Source organism: Polypterus senegalus, chromosome 10 (assembly GCF_016835505.1).
Source record: "Polypterus senegalus isolate Bchr_013 chromosome 10, ASM1683550v1, whole genome shotgun sequence".
NCBI lineage: Eukaryota > Metazoa > Chordata > Cladistia > Polypteriformes > Polypteridae > Polypterus > Polypterus senegalus.
In genome coordinates this window covers 31,333,193-31,354,812 of record NC_053163.1, presented here as the reverse complement: position 1 = coordinate 31,354,812, position 21,620 = coordinate 31,333,193, and the positions used below count along the sequence as shown (strand labels likewise).

The 21,620-nt window shown below is 38.1% G+C and overlaps 1 protein-coding gene across 1 annotated transcript in view; it reads left to right on the top strand.

Moving 5' to 3' along the window:
* Positions 1 to 9,816: 9,816 nt before the first annotated feature.
* Positions 9,817 to 21,620, top strand: part of LOC120537026 (zinc finger and SCAN domain-containing protein 2-like) — a 43,633-nt gene continuing 31,829 nt past the window's right edge. The window contains exons 1-2 of the mRNA XM_039765624.1: positions 9,817 to 10,635; positions 15,389 to 15,790. Coding sequence (XP_039621558.1) covers positions 10,131 to 10,635; positions 15,389 to 15,790 — 907 coding nt within the window. The 5' untranslated portion in view covers positions 9,817 to 10,130. The remainder of the gene's footprint in view (positions 10,636 to 15,388; positions 15,791 to 21,620) is intronic.

The following is a 21,620-nucleotide window of genomic DNA, read 5'->3' as shown; positions in this document are numbered from 1 at the left end:
ATATCTGTTAATCTACTCAGTAAGGTCATCTTTAAAAGAGAGAAGGTCACCATTGTCTGAAACAAAAGTGCCATAATAAACCTCTTTATCAATATAATGGATTTATTAAAAAAATACTCTGAAAGGATGGCAAAACAATGAAAGAACACAAAGCAAAAAATAAACAATGAAAATCCTAGCTGCAACACTAAGCCTAGATAAATAAATTTTTGGAAATTGTATACTCAGTGTGGTTGCTGCTCCAAGTGCTCACTATTTACAATACAATGCTGCACGCACCACACAAACCTACTGATTGCCTCCAAGAAACACTCTCCGGTTTTCTTGTCTGTCAAGACTATCAGTCCCAACTTTTGTTCAAGTCATATTCCAACTGTACAGCTCAATTGACCTATGGTCAAGATGCAACATTACATAGCATTCATGAGCTGTTTCTGGAGCAATATCCAGGACGACTTTTAGATTCAGAAATGCCCCTGGAAACCCCTTTAGTGGTTCAGGTCTACCTGCATTCCTGAGCCCTAACACACATTTATAAATGACATGTGCTTTAGTGTCCTCAAAATAGGGCACGCATGGGCATCCTATGCTACCAACATGGCCGTTTGGAAGAGTTCACCAAGATCTTTACTTATCCCCCATAATCATTCTATCTGGTTAGAGAGCCAGTCATCCTAAAAATCTGCTTTGTTGCCTGTATTCTAGCCTCCAGGAGGAGACATTGCATACTCAGGCTGCAGGATTGTTTTTTTTTTTTTTTTTAACTTGGAGCTCCTTCCTGGCAATAGACAAGGCTACCAGAATATGCAAGGCACACTTCCCCCATCAACAGTTTATTTTCATTGGTATGCAAATTGACTTTCATTCCGCCTGTGTGGGTTTTTCCACCAGTTGGGTTTTGCAAAGCCCACCTCCTGGCATGCTTCTTTATGTACCTAACTTCCAGGCAGGTGCCCTGTTAAGAGACGACAGAGGTATGAAACATTCTCAAGCTCATTTCATTCATTTTGGGATTATAGGTTGCTAGAGCCTATCATGACAGCATTGTACCCAAGGTAAGAAACAGCCCTGTGCAGGTAGCAAGCAAGTCTATTGCAGACCTACTTACACACAGGGCCAGTTTAGAATTACCCAGCTTTAAATTTCTTCAGGTTTAATTTGCATGAGAACAATTCAGAAAATCTCACTGTCAATAGAAAAACCCACCTGCTGATGCTTATGTTAATAGAAGATTGACTTTAAAATTGTCCTACTGGACCATTCAGTACCTGCATGACTCTATAATGTCGACCCTTGCTGACTAAATACTATTTATCTGTATTTGTAAATAATTTGTTCCTTCATTTGGAATCATTTCTTTCTCATGTGTCATCTATGCAAACTGCACAACTGCCCCTGGGTACAACTAATTTTATTTGCAACAGTAAATATTTTTCTAAACACTGCACAGTATCACCACTTCCTCACTGTTTGTTCTCTTTAGTTTAGACTCACTATATTTTTATGTCTTGTATTACTTAATGTCTTGCTTACTTTACTCCCCAATCTCAGATCTCCACCTCATAAGAAGAAACAAACATGACTTCATTAATGGTTATGACTCACAACAGGACCCACCTCAATAAACTAAGCAGGAGGAGTCAGACCACCATCTTCCAATTGAGAACTGGGCACTGCTGCCTTAATAAACATCTCAAGAGGCTGCGTTTCAAAGATTTGGCAAGGGGCAATTGTGGCTTGAAGCAACAGTCCCTCGAACATTTACTGCAAATCTGCCTTCACATGTAGACAATGAGAAATCGTTTTTGGCCAGATGGCACCAGCATCTTTACCAAGCTCCCTATGATGAACTAAAATGGCAAAGGACTTCCTAGAAGCCCCTGGCCACAGAATAGAGACACGGCCACAGAAATCAAATGTGAAAGAAGAAGCTTACTTTACTTATTTTATTCCCTTACAAATTTGGGTAAATGATTTTCCTAACAATGCTGTTTGATCATATTTTCCTTTAATCAAACAGCAAACTAATTAGTCGCTGAATACCGAAAAGTCATAGACATAGAGGGATGCAATGTGTATTGTGGGCTAGGAAATGTCTAACAGCAAAGATTAGAATCTTCTGATGCAAGCCTTCTCACCAATTCAAAGATTTATTTACAAATGCTGGTGAATGCTATGTCTCAATTTCTCTGATACTCTCTTCCTACGACTCACTCACATCTTACTAGTATTTTAGCATATTTCACCTATATGGTTAAACTGTATGCTCTAATTTCATTCTTCTGTTACAACTGCACTGATCCTAATTTCCCAAAGTCTCTCCTCAAAACTCATCTTTTCTTATGTACACTTAAGTCTGTTTCTTGTAACTTAATGATATATTGAAAGTACATTGTAACAGATGGCAAGCATGGGATGGCATCCCGACTGGGATAGAGCATGATTCATTACCCAGCTGGGTTGTCAATGGAATTGAGGAACAGGGGGAGATGTTGCATTCAGAGCAGTGGCTCCCCCAATACGCTAGATGACAGCATATACAGACCAGGATTCCTGCATGTATAATGGGAGTTGTAGTCCCATGGGGCAGCCTGGTTGAGTTCCATGGGTGGCACCAGGAGGAGCTTTTGGGATTATTAATATCTAATTTGTATGACTTCCGATTGACCTGGGAGTGCTTCCATTGGGCTATACCCTGGCATTGGAAGAATTCCAGAGTCCAAGACAAAAGGAACCACTATGCCACATTCAGATGAGTTGAAGCTGGGAGTGGAGAGAGGTTCCTAATATGTAGACAAAAACATAAATGTTTAATGGATAACAGGCTACTTATCGGGATACTGACAGATCAAGAAAACCTGAACTTTGCCTGTGTTGCTGTATGCAGGAAGAGTCCTTTTTAAAATCATTAACTCACTGGAGTTTCACAAATCTTTTTTGAGCTTAGAGCCATCTCAAAAGTTAAACTATTTCTATCTTTTAATGATCTGAAAAAGCTTATTCATGCTGTTGTTTAATCCAGACTACTATAATTCCCTCTATACTGGTGCTTTCCACTCAACTCTGTCCCAAGTACACCCATTTCAAAATCCTGCTGCAAGAGTCCTGACTGGCACTTAAAAAGACAGCTCATTTCACCTGTGTTAGCTTCTCTTCATTGGCTCCCTGTGAAATACAGGGTGGATTTTAAGGTTTTGCTTGTGTTCAAAGCCTTACGTGGGTCTGCTTCAGCCATTCTTGCTGTTCTCCTCTGTCTCTTCTCATCCAACATGTCTCTCAGATTCTCAAAGCAATAATTACAATCAGTTCTAAACACACACCTGAAGCTGTACAACTATACAGCCTTTGCTGTAGTGGGTTAAAAACTTACTTTTATTCACTTGATAGTCTAGCTTAACTTTGCAGTTTAAAGTCTTTTTTTTTCTTTCAACTAAAGATGTATTTTGGCTGTTAGCTGTGTGTTGCTTTTGCCTTTTCTTTTTTATCCTTTTACTCTAACATAGTATCAGTCAGTCAGTCATTGTCCAACCCGCTGTATGCTAACACAGGGTCACGAGAGTCTGCCGGACTCAATCCCAGCTAGCACAGGGCTCAAGGCAGGAACAAACCTCAGGCAGGGCGCCAGCCCACCACAGGGCACACACACACACACACACCAGGGACAATTTTAGGATTGCCAATGCACCTAACCTGCATGTCTTTGGACTGAGGGAGGAAATCAGAGCACTCGGAGGAAACCCATGCAGACACGGGTAGAATATGCAAACTCCATGCAGGGAGGACCCAGGAAACGAACCCAGGCCTACTTACTGCGAGGCAGCAGCGCTACCACTGTGCCACTGTGCCACCGTGCCACCCTCTAACATATTATGTTTTTTCTAATCTTTTTTTCTTACCTACAGTTGATTTTATTGTTTTAAAGCATTTTCATCACCTTTTAGTTGTTTCAGCTAGTATTCCTCTCCTGGCTGGGGTTCAGAGTTGTTTTTCTTGTCTGTTTTGTGTACTTTTGTACCATTTATTTGTATTTATTTTATTAAGGTTTCTTTTGTTTATTTTGTACATTACTTTTTGTGTTTATTTGATTATGTCCCATGAGTGTTGTGGGTGGTTCTCCAAGGGGTGGGGCCAGCTGTCAATCACTGTCAAAAACTGCCCTCCACCCCATATAGAGGGCTTTCCATAGTTCCTGGTGGTTTATCTAGCACTAGGGAATTGAGTGTTTCCTTTGTTTAATTGTGCTTTTTCCTTTGTGATTTCCTTGATTTTTGAATCTGTGCTCTGTTTTTGACTTCACCATTGGATTTGGTATTTGGACTTTAGTTGCTCTGGATTGTCTTGCCTTCTCCAGTAATTACATTGTTCTCTAAGGAGCCTCTGGTGCTACAGAGCATCTTTGTTAAAAAAAATTCCCCCCAGAGGGTATCTTCTGAAAGTATTTTTGGGACTTCTTTGCTTTTGGGACTACCAAATCACAACACCTTGTGTCTGGTGCTATGGGCAGACTAGTTAACTGCAAACCTGAATTGGGCAAGATTATTAAATTATTAGAAGATTAGATTATTATTATTATTAGAAGTTTACAGCCTCTAAAAACTAAGCTTCCCATACCAAATGGAACTACAGTATTAAAAGTTAGTAGAGTCAATCAGTGTCTAATCAACAGATTTTTGAAAATGTTCCCGATTGACCATCTCCAATTTGATTCATACTTGCTGAGAATAATGTCACTATACCCAACAACTAGTGTGCAAAATTTTAAACTTCTAGCTTCATTAGATTCTGATATATGGAGGCCTTTAAAAGAAAATTACAATTTTCCATAAGTCACAACTTTTAAACTGTCAATGCTAAATGCATGAATTTTTCAGGGATTGTTATTTGGTATTAGATGTCTTTAACATCTGTAACAGTTGATCCACAGTAACACATTTGCCAGTTTACAGCTTGCTGAATATAGTATAAAAATTAATTTTGAGCTTTAGAGGAACTTTGGCCCTCTATATCTCCACACAAAACTATTCCAGATCTTTCAAATTTATATAGGCATTACTCATGTTATGGCACTCCTTCAGCAGCAAGAGATTATGTGCGGTCTTCCCCATTCTTCCATTATATTGGCCCCCCTAGCCAGGTAAGGATCCCTGAACCACCCCAGCCATCTTAATGCTTCAGCATACCACGATATTTTGGACAACGATATGCTTCCAACTTTGTAGATACATTTTGGGAAATGCCCTTTTCAATTCCAGCATGGCTGTGCCCCAGTTCTCAAAGCAAAGTCCATAAAGATATGGTTGGATGAGTTTGGTGTGGAAGAACTTGACTGGCCCACACAAAGTCCTGACCTCATCCCCATCAAACACCTTTGGGATCAACTGAAATGGAGATTACGAGCCAGGCCTTCTTGTCCAACATCAGTGCCTGACCTCCTAAATGCTTTACAGAATGAATGAGCACAAATTCCCACAGATACATTCCAAATTCTTGTGGAAAGCCTTCCAAGAAGAGTGGAAGCTGTTATAGCTGCAAAAGGGGGGCATTGCCATATTGATGTCTATGTATTTGAATGCAATGTTTTTAAAGTCCCTGTTGGTGTAATGGTCAGGTGTCCCAATACTTTTGTAGTATGCATCCTCATGGTCTCTCTAAGGATTAGTTTGCTGAAACGAAAATATATCTTTTGGATCTCTTTTTTGCATATCCTGGAGAACACTAATGCACTGCTTACATCAACAGGGAGGCAGTATAAACTTCCAGATGATGTGGGAAAGGACATCTGTGCAATGTTTAAACTCTTAAAGTTGGCGCTATTTGTTTGCAGTTTGTTTAAATTGCAGAACTAGGTTTAACAGAATTAAAGTGTTGACATAAAATACATGAATTTACTTATACATTTTTATAATTGTGTCACATAGGTCTGTGATTATAAGTAGTAAGCTTCTGTTCTTTGCATTTTCCTTTGTAGTCTAACATGGGATGTTTAGTAAATATAGTTTGGTTCAAGGTCCCAACTTCATATTTTGTGCATTTACTAATAAAAACAATCTCTTTCAAGTGGTGTAATTTATTTTATGGCAGACTTTGTCAAACATGACCAATATGAATTTGAACATTTTATTAATTCTTAATATCTTATGAATCAAAAGGTTTGATTTCAGATGTGCACCTACTTGCTAAAGAAGAACTATGCTACGAGTAATACCATATTTGAAAGAACTGTAATACAGGAAGGCAAAGTTGCTCTACTAGATAGATAGATAGATAGATACTTTATTAATCCCAAGGGGAAATTCACATACTCCATCAGCATACTGATAAAAACAATATTAATTAAAGAGTGATAAAAATGCAGGTAAAACAGATAACTGTGTATAATGTTAATGTTTGCATTATACCGCGTAGAATTGGGCGCTCGCCACAACCATCTGATAGAACATCTACAGCATCTTATTGCAGATGTTGAAGGACGCCAGTCTTCTAAGGAAGTATAGTCGGCTCTGTCCTCTCTTGCACAGAGCATCAGTATTGGCAGTCCAGTCCAATTTATCATCCAGCTGAACTCCCAGGTATTTATAGGTCTGTACCCTCTGCACACAGTCGCCCCTGATAATCACAGGGCCCAGAAGGGGCCTGGATCTCCTAAAATCCACCACCAGCTCCTTGGTTTTGCTGGTGTTCAGGTGTAAGTGGTTTGTGTCGCACCATTTAACAAAGTCCTTCATTAGGTTCCTATACTCCTCCTCCTGCCCACTCCTGATGCAGCCCATGATAGCAGTGTCATCAGCGAACTCTTGCACGTGGCAGGAATCCGAGTTGTATTGGAAATCTGATGTACAACCCCAATTCCAATGAAGTTGGGACGTTGTGTAAAATGAAAATAAAAACAGAATACAATGATTTGCAAATCCTTTTCAACCTATATTCAATTGAATACACTACAAAGACAAGATATTGAATGTTCAAACTGATAAACTTTATGGTTGTTTTGTAAATCTTCAATCGTTTTGAATTTGATGCCTGCAACACGTTCCAAAAAAGCTGGAACATGGGCATGTTTACCACTGTGTTATATCACCTTTCCTTTTAACAACACTCAATAAGCGTTTGGGAACTGAGGACACTAATTGTTGAAGCTGTGTAGGTGGAATTCTTTCCCATTCTTGCTTGATGTACAACTTCAGTTGCTCAACAGTCTGGGGTCTCCGTTGCCGTATTTTGCACTTCATAATGTGCCACACATTTTCAATGGGAGACAGGTCTGGACTGCAGGCAGGCCAGTCTAGTACCTGCACTCATTTACTACTAAGCCACACTGCTGTAACACATGCAGAAAGTGGCTTTGCATTGTTCTGCTGAAATAAGCAGGGACGTCCCTGCAAAAGACTTTGCTTGGATGGCAGCATATGTTGCTCCAAAACCTGTATGTACCTTTCAGCATTAATGGTGCCTTCACAGATGTGCAAGTTACCCATGCCATGGGCATTAACACACCCCCATACTATCACAGATGCTGGCTTTTGAACTTTGCACTGATAACAATCCGGATGGTCCTTTTCCTCTTTGGCTCAGAGGACACGACGTCCATGATTTCCAAAGACAATTTGAAATGTGGACTCGTCAGACCACAGCACACTTTTCCACTTTGCGTCAGTCCATCTCAGATGAGCTCGGGCCCAGAGAAGCCGGCGGCGTTTCTGGGTGTTGTTGATATATGGCTTTCGCTTTGCATGGTAGAGTTTTAACTTGCACTTTTAGATGTAGTGACGAACTGTGTTAACTGACAATGGTTTTCTGAAGTATTCCTGAGCCCTCGTGGTAATATCCTTTACAGAATGATGTCAGTTTTTAATGCAGTGCCGCCTGAGGGATCGAAGGTCATGGGAATCCAGTGTTGGTATTTGGCCTTGCCGCTTACGTACAGAGATTTCTCCAGATTCTCTGAATCTTTTGATGATATTATGGACAGTAGATGATGAAATCCCTAGATTCCTTGCAATTGTACGTTGAGAAACGTTGTTCTTAAACTGCTGGACTATTTGCCCACACAGTTGTTCACGAAGTGGTGAACCTCGCCCCATCCTTGCTTGTGAACGACTGAGCCTTTTGGAGATGCTCCTTTTATACCCAATCATGACAAACACCTGTTTCCAATTAACCTGTTCACCTGTGGAATGTTCAAAACAGGTATTTTTTGAACATTCCTCAACTTTCCCAGTCTTTTGCTGCCCCGTCCCAGCTTTTTTGGAACGTGTTGCAGGCATCAAATTCAAAATGAGTGAAGATCTACAAAACAACCATAATGTTTATCAGTTTGAACATTAGATATCTTGTCTTCGTAGTGTATTCAATTCAATATAGGTTGAAAAGGATTTGCAAATCATTGTATTCTGTTTTTATTTACGTTTTACACAACGTCCCAACTTCATTGGAATTGGGGTTGTATACAGGCTGAACAGGACCGGAGAAAGTACAGACCCCTGCTCACCACAATGTCAGACCTGCAGTTCCCGAGATGCACATACTGAGGTCTGTCTGTAAGATAGTCCACGATCCATGCCACCAGGTATGAATCTACTCCCATCTCTTTTAGCTTGTCCCTAAGGAGCAGAGGTTGGATGGTGCTGAAGGCGCTAGAGAAGTCCAGAAACATAATTCTTACAGCATCACTGCCTCTGTCCAAGTGGGAGAGGGATCGGTGTAGCATACAGATGATGGCATCCTCTGCTCCCACCTTCTCCTGGTATGCGAACTGCAGAGGCTCGAGGGCGTGGCAGACCTGTGGCCTCAGGTGGTGAAGGAGCAGCCGCAATCAGCGTACAACACAAAAGTAATATTTATACAGTTTTCAGCAACTCATATATTGGCAAATTTGCAGCTGTGGACCAGCTATTTTTGACGTTAAAGGCATGTAACATTAAAGAAAATTGAATGCATCTAGCATTAGCGATTTAACAGTTATGACTTAAGGCATATTTGTCATTTCATGTTTTTTGTAGCACTCTCTCATTTTTACAGAAAAAATTCAATCAAGTCCCCTTTTAAAAAGCTTCCTATCTCAGAAACTAATGGACATGCAAGCCTAAAAATTGCCACAATAGTTTATTTCCATAAAGTATGATGGGAATCGGAGATGGTTAGTCGCGAGGCCCCTATAGATTTCACATCCAGTGACCTAGTATGCTTATTCTGCACAATCGTGTAAATCAACGTTTGCACGTGCGTGTTTAAAACAACATTTTTAATCCCCCTCCATCAAAAAACAAAATCTTAGTTGGATTAAGCAGGTTTAAATAATGTTCAGATGGTTGGGTGATTACTGGTCGCTGGATGCCGCAGCTGGCTGGTATCGGACATGAAGCAGGAGCCATTCCTGGATACCGTAACAACGTAAGTTCCACAAAACCACACGTATTCTATACTAATACACAATGCAGAGCTGGTGATATACTTACTTTGTGAACAATGGGGGCACACAGATGTTTTAACAAAGTAAAGCCACCACAACATCACCAGCTATTAAACTGAACAGGTTGAAGTGTTGCAAGGGCGTGTTCACTTCAGTGTGGCGCTGATCGATTTATTTTAATAATCTTAGCAGATGCGAATAATAAATAATAACATCATTATAACAGTCTAACGTGGCTTTGTACAACATACTATCAAAACTAAATTTCATCCGCTCATCACATCGCTCCCCTGTTGCAAACGCTGCGCTCTGTTCCGCTTAGGCGCCATTTTTTTAATCACGCGGGCTGACACGGGGGTCTTTTATTTTGATTCAGTCTCTCCAGCATTCCGTCGCAGGAAGTTGACGAAGGCGTGAGTTCTTCACTGCTCACACGCATCTGTTGTCGTGTTCAAAGCTTGGCTGGACCACGTGAAACAACAGTGATCATTGGCGGACGGTAAAGGCAAGCTGCATACTTTTTAAATCATGGCGGCTCAGTTTTGAGCAGTTGTTTTGAAAACGAAAGTTATTTTGCACGTTGTTAGTTAAAAGGCTGCATATTTGTTTGCTAAATGGAATCTCGTGCTATTCTTGCGCTGTATTGGATGAGGCGTATCATTAGGTAACTGTTCGCAGAAGCTGAGAATTCAATTTGCCAGTTGTCCTGCTCGTCTTGAAGATGGATAAAGTCGATGGAAACACGATGCTTGAACTTCCTAAAAAGAAGCCAGCCGCAGAGAAGATGGAGCGTGGGATGGGTTGTGGTGCTTTTAAAGATCGCCTCTCTTCTACCATAGAGAGGGAGGTGAAAGCAACTTCCCGAGGCATCATTAGTAACATTTCAGACTTGGTGGAAAGAGAAATTTGTAATTTGCAGTCGCAGAAAGCAACGCACCTGGGCAAGTTTTTGAGAATCGGCTCTGAGACTGAGACGTGTTTATCTCGAATCATCGAGGCGGCCGTCCGGTCAGCAGTGGGCATCGTCGTCTCCCAGTTTGCGTGGCTTGCTGATCAGCGGTTTGCCGAGGTGCAACTCGAAAGTTCCTTGAAAGATAAAGAAATAAAAAGTCTCAAACTGCAACTGGAGATCGCCCAGTGTGAAGTCAGTGCAGTGCGCGAACATCAAGACCCTCCTGATCAGACGATCGCACCACCTCGACCGATTGAGGAGGCCGGAGGAAGAGGTAAGGGGGGGAGGGGGTAGGCCTCGAGGGTGGAATTGACAACAACTTGCAGATACTTGTTTGTCGTCGATATACTGACCCAAAAATAAACGTCACTCAAATCTGGAAACCATCCAGTTTAAAGCTGTTGTGATTTCGTCACGTTTAGAAAATGAATAGACGGGTCTTTTTAAATGACGACACGACTAGGGGTAATAGTATGCAGAAATGCCTTCAGTTTGTCCAGTCATTTGTGCCTTTTCCGGGTCCACAGACTGGGGAGTAGCAGCCAGTCCTGGGTGGGATATCGGGGTAGTTCATTCAGTCAGTCTGCGTATGCTAGGCAGATGAATTGACAATTATTTATTTGTGTGTTTATGTCCCTTAGTCCGAATTGAGAGTCATATCTAGTTTTAGGTAGATAAGTAATAGCAGTGGAATTATTATTAAATAGTGTCCTGGAAAGCGTGCTAATCTTAGAAGTTGTTTCAGAAGATCCACAATTTGGGAGTGTAAGCAGTAGCAGTGGAACTCTTGTTAAATGGTTTCTTGGAAAATTTGCAAATCCCGGACGATTGTTTGCTGGTATTTGAGAATAAGCAGATAAACAGTCTGATTTGTCAGGTGGGAAAGTATCACGTGGAATCAAAGTAATTTGGCATGTATATAAAAAAATAAAAAAAAAACACTTGCACTCCAATATTGCAAGTTTTGCAAGTTATAGGCATGCCACTCTTAAGCTGTATTGGATAAAGTGATTGATTTGTCTGATGAATAATTGTTTTTATTTGATGCTGGCAAGTTAAATTAAAACTTGTCATATACTGTGTATTATTTACTAAGTATAATATAGTGCATATGATGGAAAATCTTCAACTGAGCCGAAAGAAGAATAAGAAGGTACTTGTTTTACATTCCAGTAAAAGCACTGATGTACTCTATTGTATACTTGAGCAGCACAGGTACAGATATTGCTTGTATCTGTCAGTGTGTTGCTTCTTATTTTCTCAGCATCAGTACTAATAATAATAATATAAAAATAAATTACATTTATATAGTGTTTTGGCTTTCCTCCCACATTCCAAAGACACGTATGCTAATTTGGTTACTCTAAATTGGTCCAATGTTAGGATGTGAGAATGAGTGTCCCCTGTAATGGACTGGCCCCCTGTTCTGAAAAGCTCATTAACTGCATCTTCAGAAAATAGACAGTTTTTGAGTAAAATGCAAAATATCATAGTGTATGTGTTTTTATTTTATGAAGAGAACATAATAACAAACCATAGTCCTGCAGGCAGTGTGGCATTTGGAATTAAAACCCCAAGGTGGTGGGTTCAAATCCTGCTGACACCATTTGAACATGAGCAAGTCACTTCATCTCCCTTTGCTGCCACTGGGAAAAATAAAAGAAATGTAACCAAATGTATCTCTCGTATGTTGTAAGTGACTATGTATAAAGGTGTCAGCGAAATAGTAAGTAATTATATTAATTCAATCAAATGAAAAGAACATAGCTAGTGCAGTAGTATGCACCTGTGACAGTCTGTGAAACTTGGTACTCCACCACTTTCTGACTGTAAGAGCTATATTACACAAGAAAACCCCTTCTAAATTTTTTATATATGTTTATAGGATAAATCACAATTTTAAAAAAGTTAGCCACAGGGCTGACATGCTTACTTTAGAATTAGATTAATGAGCGTTTTCATAGCATGCTTTTATTCCAACTATTCCTTTTAAGGCATTAACCTTGGCTATAAAATCACAGACGTGTGCATATACTTTTACCTAAGATGTTTTAAGTGTAGGACATTCCCAAAACATGATTTAGCAGAATTGACACTTAATGACATTTCTTATGGGTTGCATCCCAGCCCTGGGTACGTTTTAGACAATTTTAGATGAGATATATATGAACAATGAACAATATTTAGATCTTAAAGAGGTAGGTTCTTTATTTATTAATGAACTTCTTTAATTTTGGATTTGATATACTTTCATTAATCCCTGATGGGAAATAGTCTTTTTGAGAAAATTCTGCTCTAGAAATTCTGTCCAAGTGCTAGTCCAAGCCAGCCAGTCTTGCCTATGAAAAAATAGATTACTATTGCTTAATTTATGTAATATTTTTGTGTAAATAAAAAAAAATATATATATATGAAGCTGTTAAATTTGCAGTCTCTGCAATGCATTGATTCTCTTGGAATCTTGCCTTTCACCCAGTGTTGGGCTAATAGGCTCTGGGCCTCTGGATCTCTGAAATGCATTAGCCAGGTGTTGGAATGTTATGTTACCAAGAAAACCTTTTAAACGTTTTTCTGATATTTTCTACAAATTTTATTTAATTTCATATGTTTAATGTTAAGAGAAAACTTTCTGAGTAGTAATGATTTTAAAAGTAGGGAAATGCAAATATTTTCATTTTAATTTCTTTGAGCTTTATACATTGCATGCATTTATCTACAATATATGTGTGATTGTATATTTACAATTTTGACAACATCACAATGTTGTTTCCCACGCATATATAAAGCAATGTAAATAATATAATGCTGATTAGCAAATCTAAACTGGCCTTTTACGAGTCTGAATGCACTGATTTAGCAAATACAAGTAAGAATTTCCCAGTACTATGTACGCATGGCAATAATGACCCTATATAACTATACTAAATGGGAGAAAGGACAAATGGAAGGTTCCAGGTAATGTGGAAATATTTGGAAACCGTGTTTAGCATTTTTGTCTCTAGGCTTCAGTGTTTGACTCTCAGTCCTGTTGATCTAAATTGTGAATGTTCACCAGCTTCTCTGGATTCCTGTTTTATCCTAAATGTTTATATGTTGTGTCAGTCGATTATTATTAATTCCCGTAGTTTGAGTGCAGTTTTATGTCTACCTTGTTAATGATTAGTGTGCTCCAAGTGGTGGTCCATGCCTTTTTGATGGAATTGATTACCTGTGACCCACAAGTTGTTAAAATGCCATTATATCTTAGTTACTGTGTCCTCATTCTGCAAAACTAACTGTTGACTTTAATTAAGACAATTTGTTTTGTTCTTGTGTCTTGGGACATATGAAATAATAATTAGTTGAAAGAAGAATAAAACAACTGTCAAAGGATAACTGCATGGGTAGTAGTAGTAATATTGTCACAGGTACAGAGTATTATGAAATTTGTAATGCATATCTCATAAATATGCAAGGCATAGCCATTTTCTGGCAGTATGATATGCAAGAATCTTATTTAACTTTAATCAGTGAAAAACTCCAAGTGACTTACCTGTTTTGCTCCTGTAGGTGCAAAAAAGTAAAGGAAAGGTAAGAAACATATGCAATATAAGTGTGTTAAATCTGTATGTTTCTTTGCAGTGAACTTGGGATGATATGAATGTGATTTCACTATTTTATGAAATACAGTTACTGTATGTGGAAAACTTTTGAATCCTTTGGAAACTTTTAGATTTGTTCATACATGGTTTCTTAAGTGAGATCTTATCTTCATTCTGGTCGTAATAACTGATAAAGATATATATTTTTTTAAAACTGGAACATACACAGTTGTACATTGTCTTCATTGTTAAACAAACTGTAATAAATATTCAGGGCATGTTCTTCAGGTGTCTTTGCAGGTTTACTCTAGAATCTCTTATATTCCCATTGAGTGCCCTGTGGTTTTTATCCTGTCTAAAGTTTGTTTTCCGGGCTGTGCCAGTGATGCTGGGATGAGCTTCAGTTTCCTGAACCCTGAACTGGTTTAAGGAAAATTATTTTTTTATGTATGTATGTATTCAGTGTAAAGTATGGGAAAAATTGAATTAAAGGTGAGTCTGCAGAAAGAGCACATGTTACAATGGTTAAGGAATTGAGAAAGAAGCCTATTGTGATAGCTAATAAACTATCAATATTTCTTGAAGTTGACATCAGTTTATGAGTTCTCAGTATTTCAAACACTGAACAAAAGTGTGTTCCATGTGAGGTTACTGCATAGGAAACTGCTGCTCTCCAGAAATCAGAAGAATATGCTGCCCCTCTCTAGTTTTATAAAGAGCACCTGAATGTGTCTCAACACTATAGGAACCAATGAGACAAAAGCTGATCTTTTTGAAAGAAGAAATAATGGAAAAAACACTGCCTGCAAACACACTAACTTCTTATACACTATGAAAGCAGTGGAAGGAGAATTTGTTTGCTAGTGTATGAATTCTTTGCTGCCACTGGACATCTTGCAGTTATTTATGAAATAGTGAATTTCATATTCTTTAAGGAATTTCTGTTGAAGAATGTCCGCTATCTCTGATCTGAAGCTCATACAGCATTGCAAAGATGCCAAAACACAGGAGTAATTCAGCGACCAAGCTGATTCAACCAAAGAAATTCTAGACATAGAAGTCAAGAGAAACTATTTTTTGAAGCTGTGATGTGACGCAAGCCATTCTTGCTAGTCATTGCAGGAGTTTAAATGAGCTGAAACAGTTGTGTAAAATGACCCCACTACCTCCTAAATGGTGTAGTGTTGCAATCAGCAACCATGAGAATCATTTGTAAATATACAACGCAAAACATCAAAAACTCTCCTGGGTTTTTCTATGTTATATTCTCACTTATATATTGAAGTTAAAGTAATAATAACCACTATACCATCAGCTTTCTTAATCCTGTTGTAACTGGTTTACATTTTTTCCCATAAATTATTGAGTCTTTGTTATTTGCAAGTAAAGAGTAAAAGTGTTTTATTTCCCTAATATTTATGCAAATGTGTCATTTATTTGTTACAGATATAGAGGAAGATGCCATCCTAATAGCTGAAGGAGTGTCACATACTGAAACAGTTTTCACAGAAGGAGATAGCTCTGACTCTTTTCAAGCATCTTCACAGCCTGGATTTGTCAACAGTTTAGGTGGGCTTAGTTCTGGACACAGTGAAGAAAATAATAAGCTGTGTGCTTCTCTTGGTGAAAAATATTACAACAAAGAAAATGATGATGAAGAATTTGTCTACATTACCTTGGAGGTTTGTGGCCAAGAATCCATTGCTAACCGTGGTGACCCATGTAATCAAGACTCTGCTGTCTCTAACCTCCAGAGCATTCGTCCAGCAGAGGAAGGTAATGGGTTCTCAGCTGTCTCTGAAAACCAGGAGCAGGAACAAATTTCCACACTTGGCTGGGCTCAGACAAGTAAGTAAACCTGATATGTAATTGTTTTCATAGGTGACTCAAAAGGGGAACACAAAAAAAACTTAAACTTAGTGTCTTGTCCTAAATTGCAGCATAATATCTAAATGTAGTTTGATTATTGATTTTTACATTTTTTTTCATGTTGATAAAATCAAAAGGGAAATAGTTTTTCAATTTTGCTTTTACACCAGAACACATGTTCTCTTATATGTAATTAGGATCAATATACTGTATTATATTTATTAGGCAAAGTAGAATTCCATTACATTTACCTTTTTATTATGAAATGTGCACTAGGCATTTTTCTACCGCGTAGAATCTAGATCAAATACCCCCAAACTAAAAAAGTATCACTAAGACTATATTCTGAGCTCCATCCATCCTATATACCTGATATTTTTCAGCCTCTTGGAGAAACTTCAGCTTTTGTCATTTGCATCTGGTTTTCAATTTAGTTCTTGCTTTTTGAAAGCGTTTTCAAGTCAAAATTGTCATTTTTATACAGTACAAGGAATTTCTAACTTGCATATCTCAATTGCTGTAGACAGTAATACAATGTACTAACAAAGTATACATGGCATGAAAAAAATATAGATTAGTGCTGAGCGGTATACCGGTTCATACCGAAAACCATTTTTTATTTTTGTTATGATATGCATTTTTTCTTATACCGCAACACCGGTTTAAATTGCCTAAACAACGTTCGGAACGTGGTGCAGCAGGAAACTCTTCAAGTGGGGACCTTTTTCACTGCTACACCGTTAATCACAGAGGTGTTGCGTGGGGGCTCTTTTTCACTGCTACACCGCTAAATAGATAGTGGTAGTGTAGGTACTGCACGGTGAAAATGGACAGAGAACATTCTGAAAGTTGAACATGATGACACAGAAGAAGCTTTACCAAAAAAAGGAGTCGCGTCCATTGCCTGGAGATACTTTGGTTCACATCCGACGTTTTAAAACCATTCTGTTCAAATGTGTAAATACTGTTTCTATACTACTGGATAATAGTGCAAGCCAAGTTGTACTTGTTTTATTTGTTTTCAGTACAGTGTAATGTACCTGGGTACTGTGTAATAGTGTGACGATATCTTGACTTTATTCTCAACATTTCCATTTTAATCTCGATGCTTATGACGAGAAGGTGGAGGTTGCACTGCTGCCTCTTAACAAGGGTATCTCGGGTGTACCCTGCCTTGAATTTGCATGTTTTTCTGGTGGGTTTACTCGGCGTGCTTCAGTTTCCTTTCAAAGTCATGTAGGATGTGGGGTTTTGTTATGCTATATTAACTCTGCAAGTGTATGTGTTGCTCGTATTCACCCTGCGATGTGCTGGCGACTCATTCAGGATTTGCTCCTGCCTTGCACACAATACTTGCTGGGATGGGCGCGACCCTGAATAGATAGCATAATTGAACATATATATCGAAGATATTTTTAAAGTTCTGAACACTCCGTGGGCTAAGTTTATAACTAGTTTTAATTTCACAAAGACGTTTATTGTGTGGTGATTGGTTATGTGGAGAAAGAAAAAGGAAGGATAGGAACTGGGGGTTTGGTATGTCAGAGACAGCATGCATGCAATAAAGAAAGCCCACTGAGAAGAACATCCATTGAATTCCTTGTTCATGTACATGTGATTTCTCAGTTTTTTTTATTTTTAACAAATTGGCAAAAACCTCAAGTAAACTTTTTTCACTTGTCATTATGGGGTGTTGTGTGTGTGTGTGTGTGTGTGTGTGTAGAATTCTGAGGAAAAAAATGAATTTAATCCATTTTGGAATAAGGCTGTAATATAACAAAATGTGGAAAAAGTGATGTGCTGTGAATACTTTCCAGATGCACTGTAGTTTTTTTTTTTTTTTCTCCTTCACTGTGGCCCTAATACTCTTCCGTAGGGCTATACCACAAATAGCATTATAAATGCACGTTGCAGTTTTATTACTTATGTATATAGCTTAGCTTGAAGCAAGGTCCATATTAATGCAATTTTCCTTAATGATGGTTCAGTTGATAAAGATGTCTCACCAAGTTGCACTTGTTTTATTTTATTTTTATTTGGTGAATACTGTGTAATTCACCTGGGCTTGAAGTCTTTAAGTAATAGTAGTATTACTGGAAGTTGCACTATTATTTATTTTATTGTTATTATTTATTAGTTTAAATATTATGCAGTTTAATGATGGTAAAGTTTAACGTAGTCAGTGGACGGAGATTGTTAACATTAACAGAAAGTGTAGTTGGTTTACAAAAAATATTCACTATTTATTCCTTTTCTAAGACATGTTCAGTGCAATACAACTTTTGACAAGCACCTCTGGATATTTTACTAACTCTAAATGCCTCTTTGGATGATTGACAATATGTTGTCAAAATTTTAGCTTAAGTTGTTTGCAAAATATGTTCAGTAAAAAAGGTTCTATATTTTGACTGTAACTGTCATGCAATGCGATTCCTTCTCTTCATTAGTGCCACCCCCTTGAAAACTATCTCATTATGAGGCCATGCAAACTTGTGCTTGTGTGCACATTAAAGTGTTTTTTTGTGTAATGCTCATGACAGTGAAATAGGTTATTCTTAGCCAGTCTTCTGCAGTAATTGCAGTGGAAAATGTAGTTAACATTCACTCATGTATGGGGAAAAAAAGTACCGTTGAATACTGTGGAACCGGTATAATTTTGAAAAATACCGTGATATAGAATTTTGGTCATAACCGCCCAGCACTAGTCTATGGGAGGATCTTCTAACCCCCACAAGCTGAATTATATTGGTATATTCTAACTCTTCTCTGTTCTTGTTTGGCCTGTATGCTTTAATTTTCACTAGACCTTTTTAAAACAAATCTTTTGGGACTGAGAGATTTCTAATGGCATGCATCTGCACCTGCAAATGTAAAGACTGTAGCTACTTCTGGATCCCAAAAATAATGTCTTATAAGGTGTCAGACCTAATTCATTGGGGTACCCCTTATTAGATATATTGCTCGCGGTTCCTTTCAGTCCAGTTCAGCTAGTCTGGGCCAATTTGTCTTTAATGATAAAAATGAATTCTGAATGTGATAAGCACAATGTTCAGTGTTCCTCTCAATTTGGCTATTGCCTGTATATTCAATAATAAATGAAAAAAAAACAAAACCTTTCATTTGTAGCTGTATCCAGTTTGGCTGCTGTGGCAAATACTGCTCAATGGAAAACATATCCCACATAACAAGTACATTGTTACAAAAATTGGTCTCATAATAGTATTGGTATAATACTCAAATTATCAGTAATGGTCCCATAATATTCATATTATTAGCACATAACTGAAAAGGGGCTTACAAAATTTAATGTTGTTACTGTAACAGTCAACCCATTACCCATCATGCCCCCCCCCCATCATAATAATTTAAGAGGAAATGTGGAGCACGGGTAATAGAGACCCTGTCACCAATACCAGTAATATAACAATTTAAGAGCCAAATGCTACAGTTCTCTCACAAAGAATACAAATACGTCCAAGAATGGAAAATAAACAGAAGCAAAGAGAAGGTAGATTGTTGTAGAGGTTATTAGTTAAAGAACCATGTTCTGTGGAGGTTCCAGTAAAAAGCAAAAAATATTTCAGCCAATTATTCTAAAATACAAATTTGTCTCAATGGTCACTGTACCCGTCTCCTAAAAGGATGGCAATGTATACCAGTGTCCTCCAGAGAACATCTCATAGTCGGCATAGTAAGCAGAAGTCAAGAAAGAAATCCACAGTCTGGATGGATAAATTCTTAATTAGTTTAGACATGAAGTCAAAATAAACCAAAACAGTTAGTTTCCACATTTCCTTTCAAATATCTCTAATTATAAGACAGTGTTCAAATATGTGCGGTGTTAAAAACAACATTTTTCCTTTTTTACAGAAACTTAGCAAAAATGATCTTGGAATCCCTCTATTAGCACCACGTGATCTGCTATCTCTATCTAAAAGCTTAAGAGTTTCTTTATTTATACATATCCCAAGTATTGTATTTTTTTTCCTTTCTTTACTAATTAAAGTACCACATACATTTCTACCTTAGGCTTTAGAATCTTAAGAAACATGTCTGGAATGTTTTATTAAAGCATCAAGTTATAGAAGTGAACCTTTCATCAGCTTTATAGTCATACAAGCACCAGCATTCCATTCTGTTTCACATTTAAAATGTGTACATTACTTAATACACAAGAAGTGGACGAGAAAAGAAATCAATAGATCAAAATGTCTTTATAATGCAAAATCTATGTTTGTTTTTTTTTTTAAATTAATTAAATTAATTCAAACAGACATATTTCCATTCTTGCACACATTTTTATCAATCGTCTCATCCTTTGAAACAGCACCACATATTTTGACACAAACACTCTCAAACATGAGTATACTTGTTTTAAATGCATGTACATGGATCCCTTTAACACCCTATATAACATACACAAAATCACCCAAGCTGTTTTTAACACATTTAAACTCACCCCAGAATTATTAGTATTTAAAGCATTAAAACACTCTTTATCTCTTAGGCTTATGTTTGCCCTCTCTTAATTCACCAACATTAAGACATCAGTTTACTCACACACTATGTTTAGAAATAATGCAGCAAAGGAAACAAAAAGAAATGAACTCTGAAGAAGAGCAAGTGCCACTCTGACTTACTTGACTAATCAAGATAAATGAACATCAAACAAACTCTCATGACTCTAGCTGGTGTTAACGTCTACAAATGGGGAGCAAAACACCGTCCAGCTCGGCAGTATACGGTGCTGGAGTCCAAATCAAGTAGACTCCATTGGTGATCTGATTCTGCGGCAACAAGGACAAATCCAACTATCAAGAAACCACGCAGTATGATACCATAGTAGGAAACCACTCCCAAAGAAAACTGTGCAGCCACAGAGAATACACCAACTCAACACAAACAATAAATAAGCTTGAACCTTCATTTCCTATTGCTGGGCAAGAGTGCTAACCACTGCACCACCACACACTCCAGTGTAATAGCTCCACCATAATAGTGCCCAAAACCTCATACACCCACACACGCACATTAGAAATAAGAAAGGAAAGAAAGGAAATTGAAATAAACTGTCTCCCTTTTATACTTATCAAGAGAACAGACTTGATCAAGATCTGAAAGAAAGATGCTTTGTACATTTATAAACATTTATATTTATTTTTATAACCAAAAGTGGAGACATTTTCATTTTATCAAGTATTATACATATTCAAACTCATTTTAACCCAAATTCGGTTCAGAGCTCTGGACATTTATATTGGATATTTGAGAATTTATGTGTACAATATAGTTTCAGCAAATTATAATTGAACTGCGTTACAATGAGGTCTCCATGTTTCACCCCAACACACACACACACTTGTACTGCTCCACCGCTATGTGTAAGCTCACACACAAATAAGTTTTTAAAAGCTGCTTTCAATTCACACAGCCCCAGTGAAAAGATAAGGTTTAAAAACGACTTTACACCAAGGCCACAGCTGCATGTGGGAGAGACGCTCAGACACACTGAATAAGTTCAGCACAGACACAGACACACACACACACACACACACACACACACAACTGTCAGCGTGCACCAGATACCTTCAGAACCGAATATGATACACATTGCTTTTTGTCACATATGATTACTGGGGGCTTTGCCCTCCGCTCGCTTTGTTTGCCAACCTCCCGGCCTGCGCTACACACTAGCCTCTTTGTGGTTTTGCTGCTCGCGTATGGGGATGCAGATGTACAATTTAAACAGATTTTTATTTTCATGGGAACTGTTACATATGTATCAATGCATTGTATAACTACCCGTGAT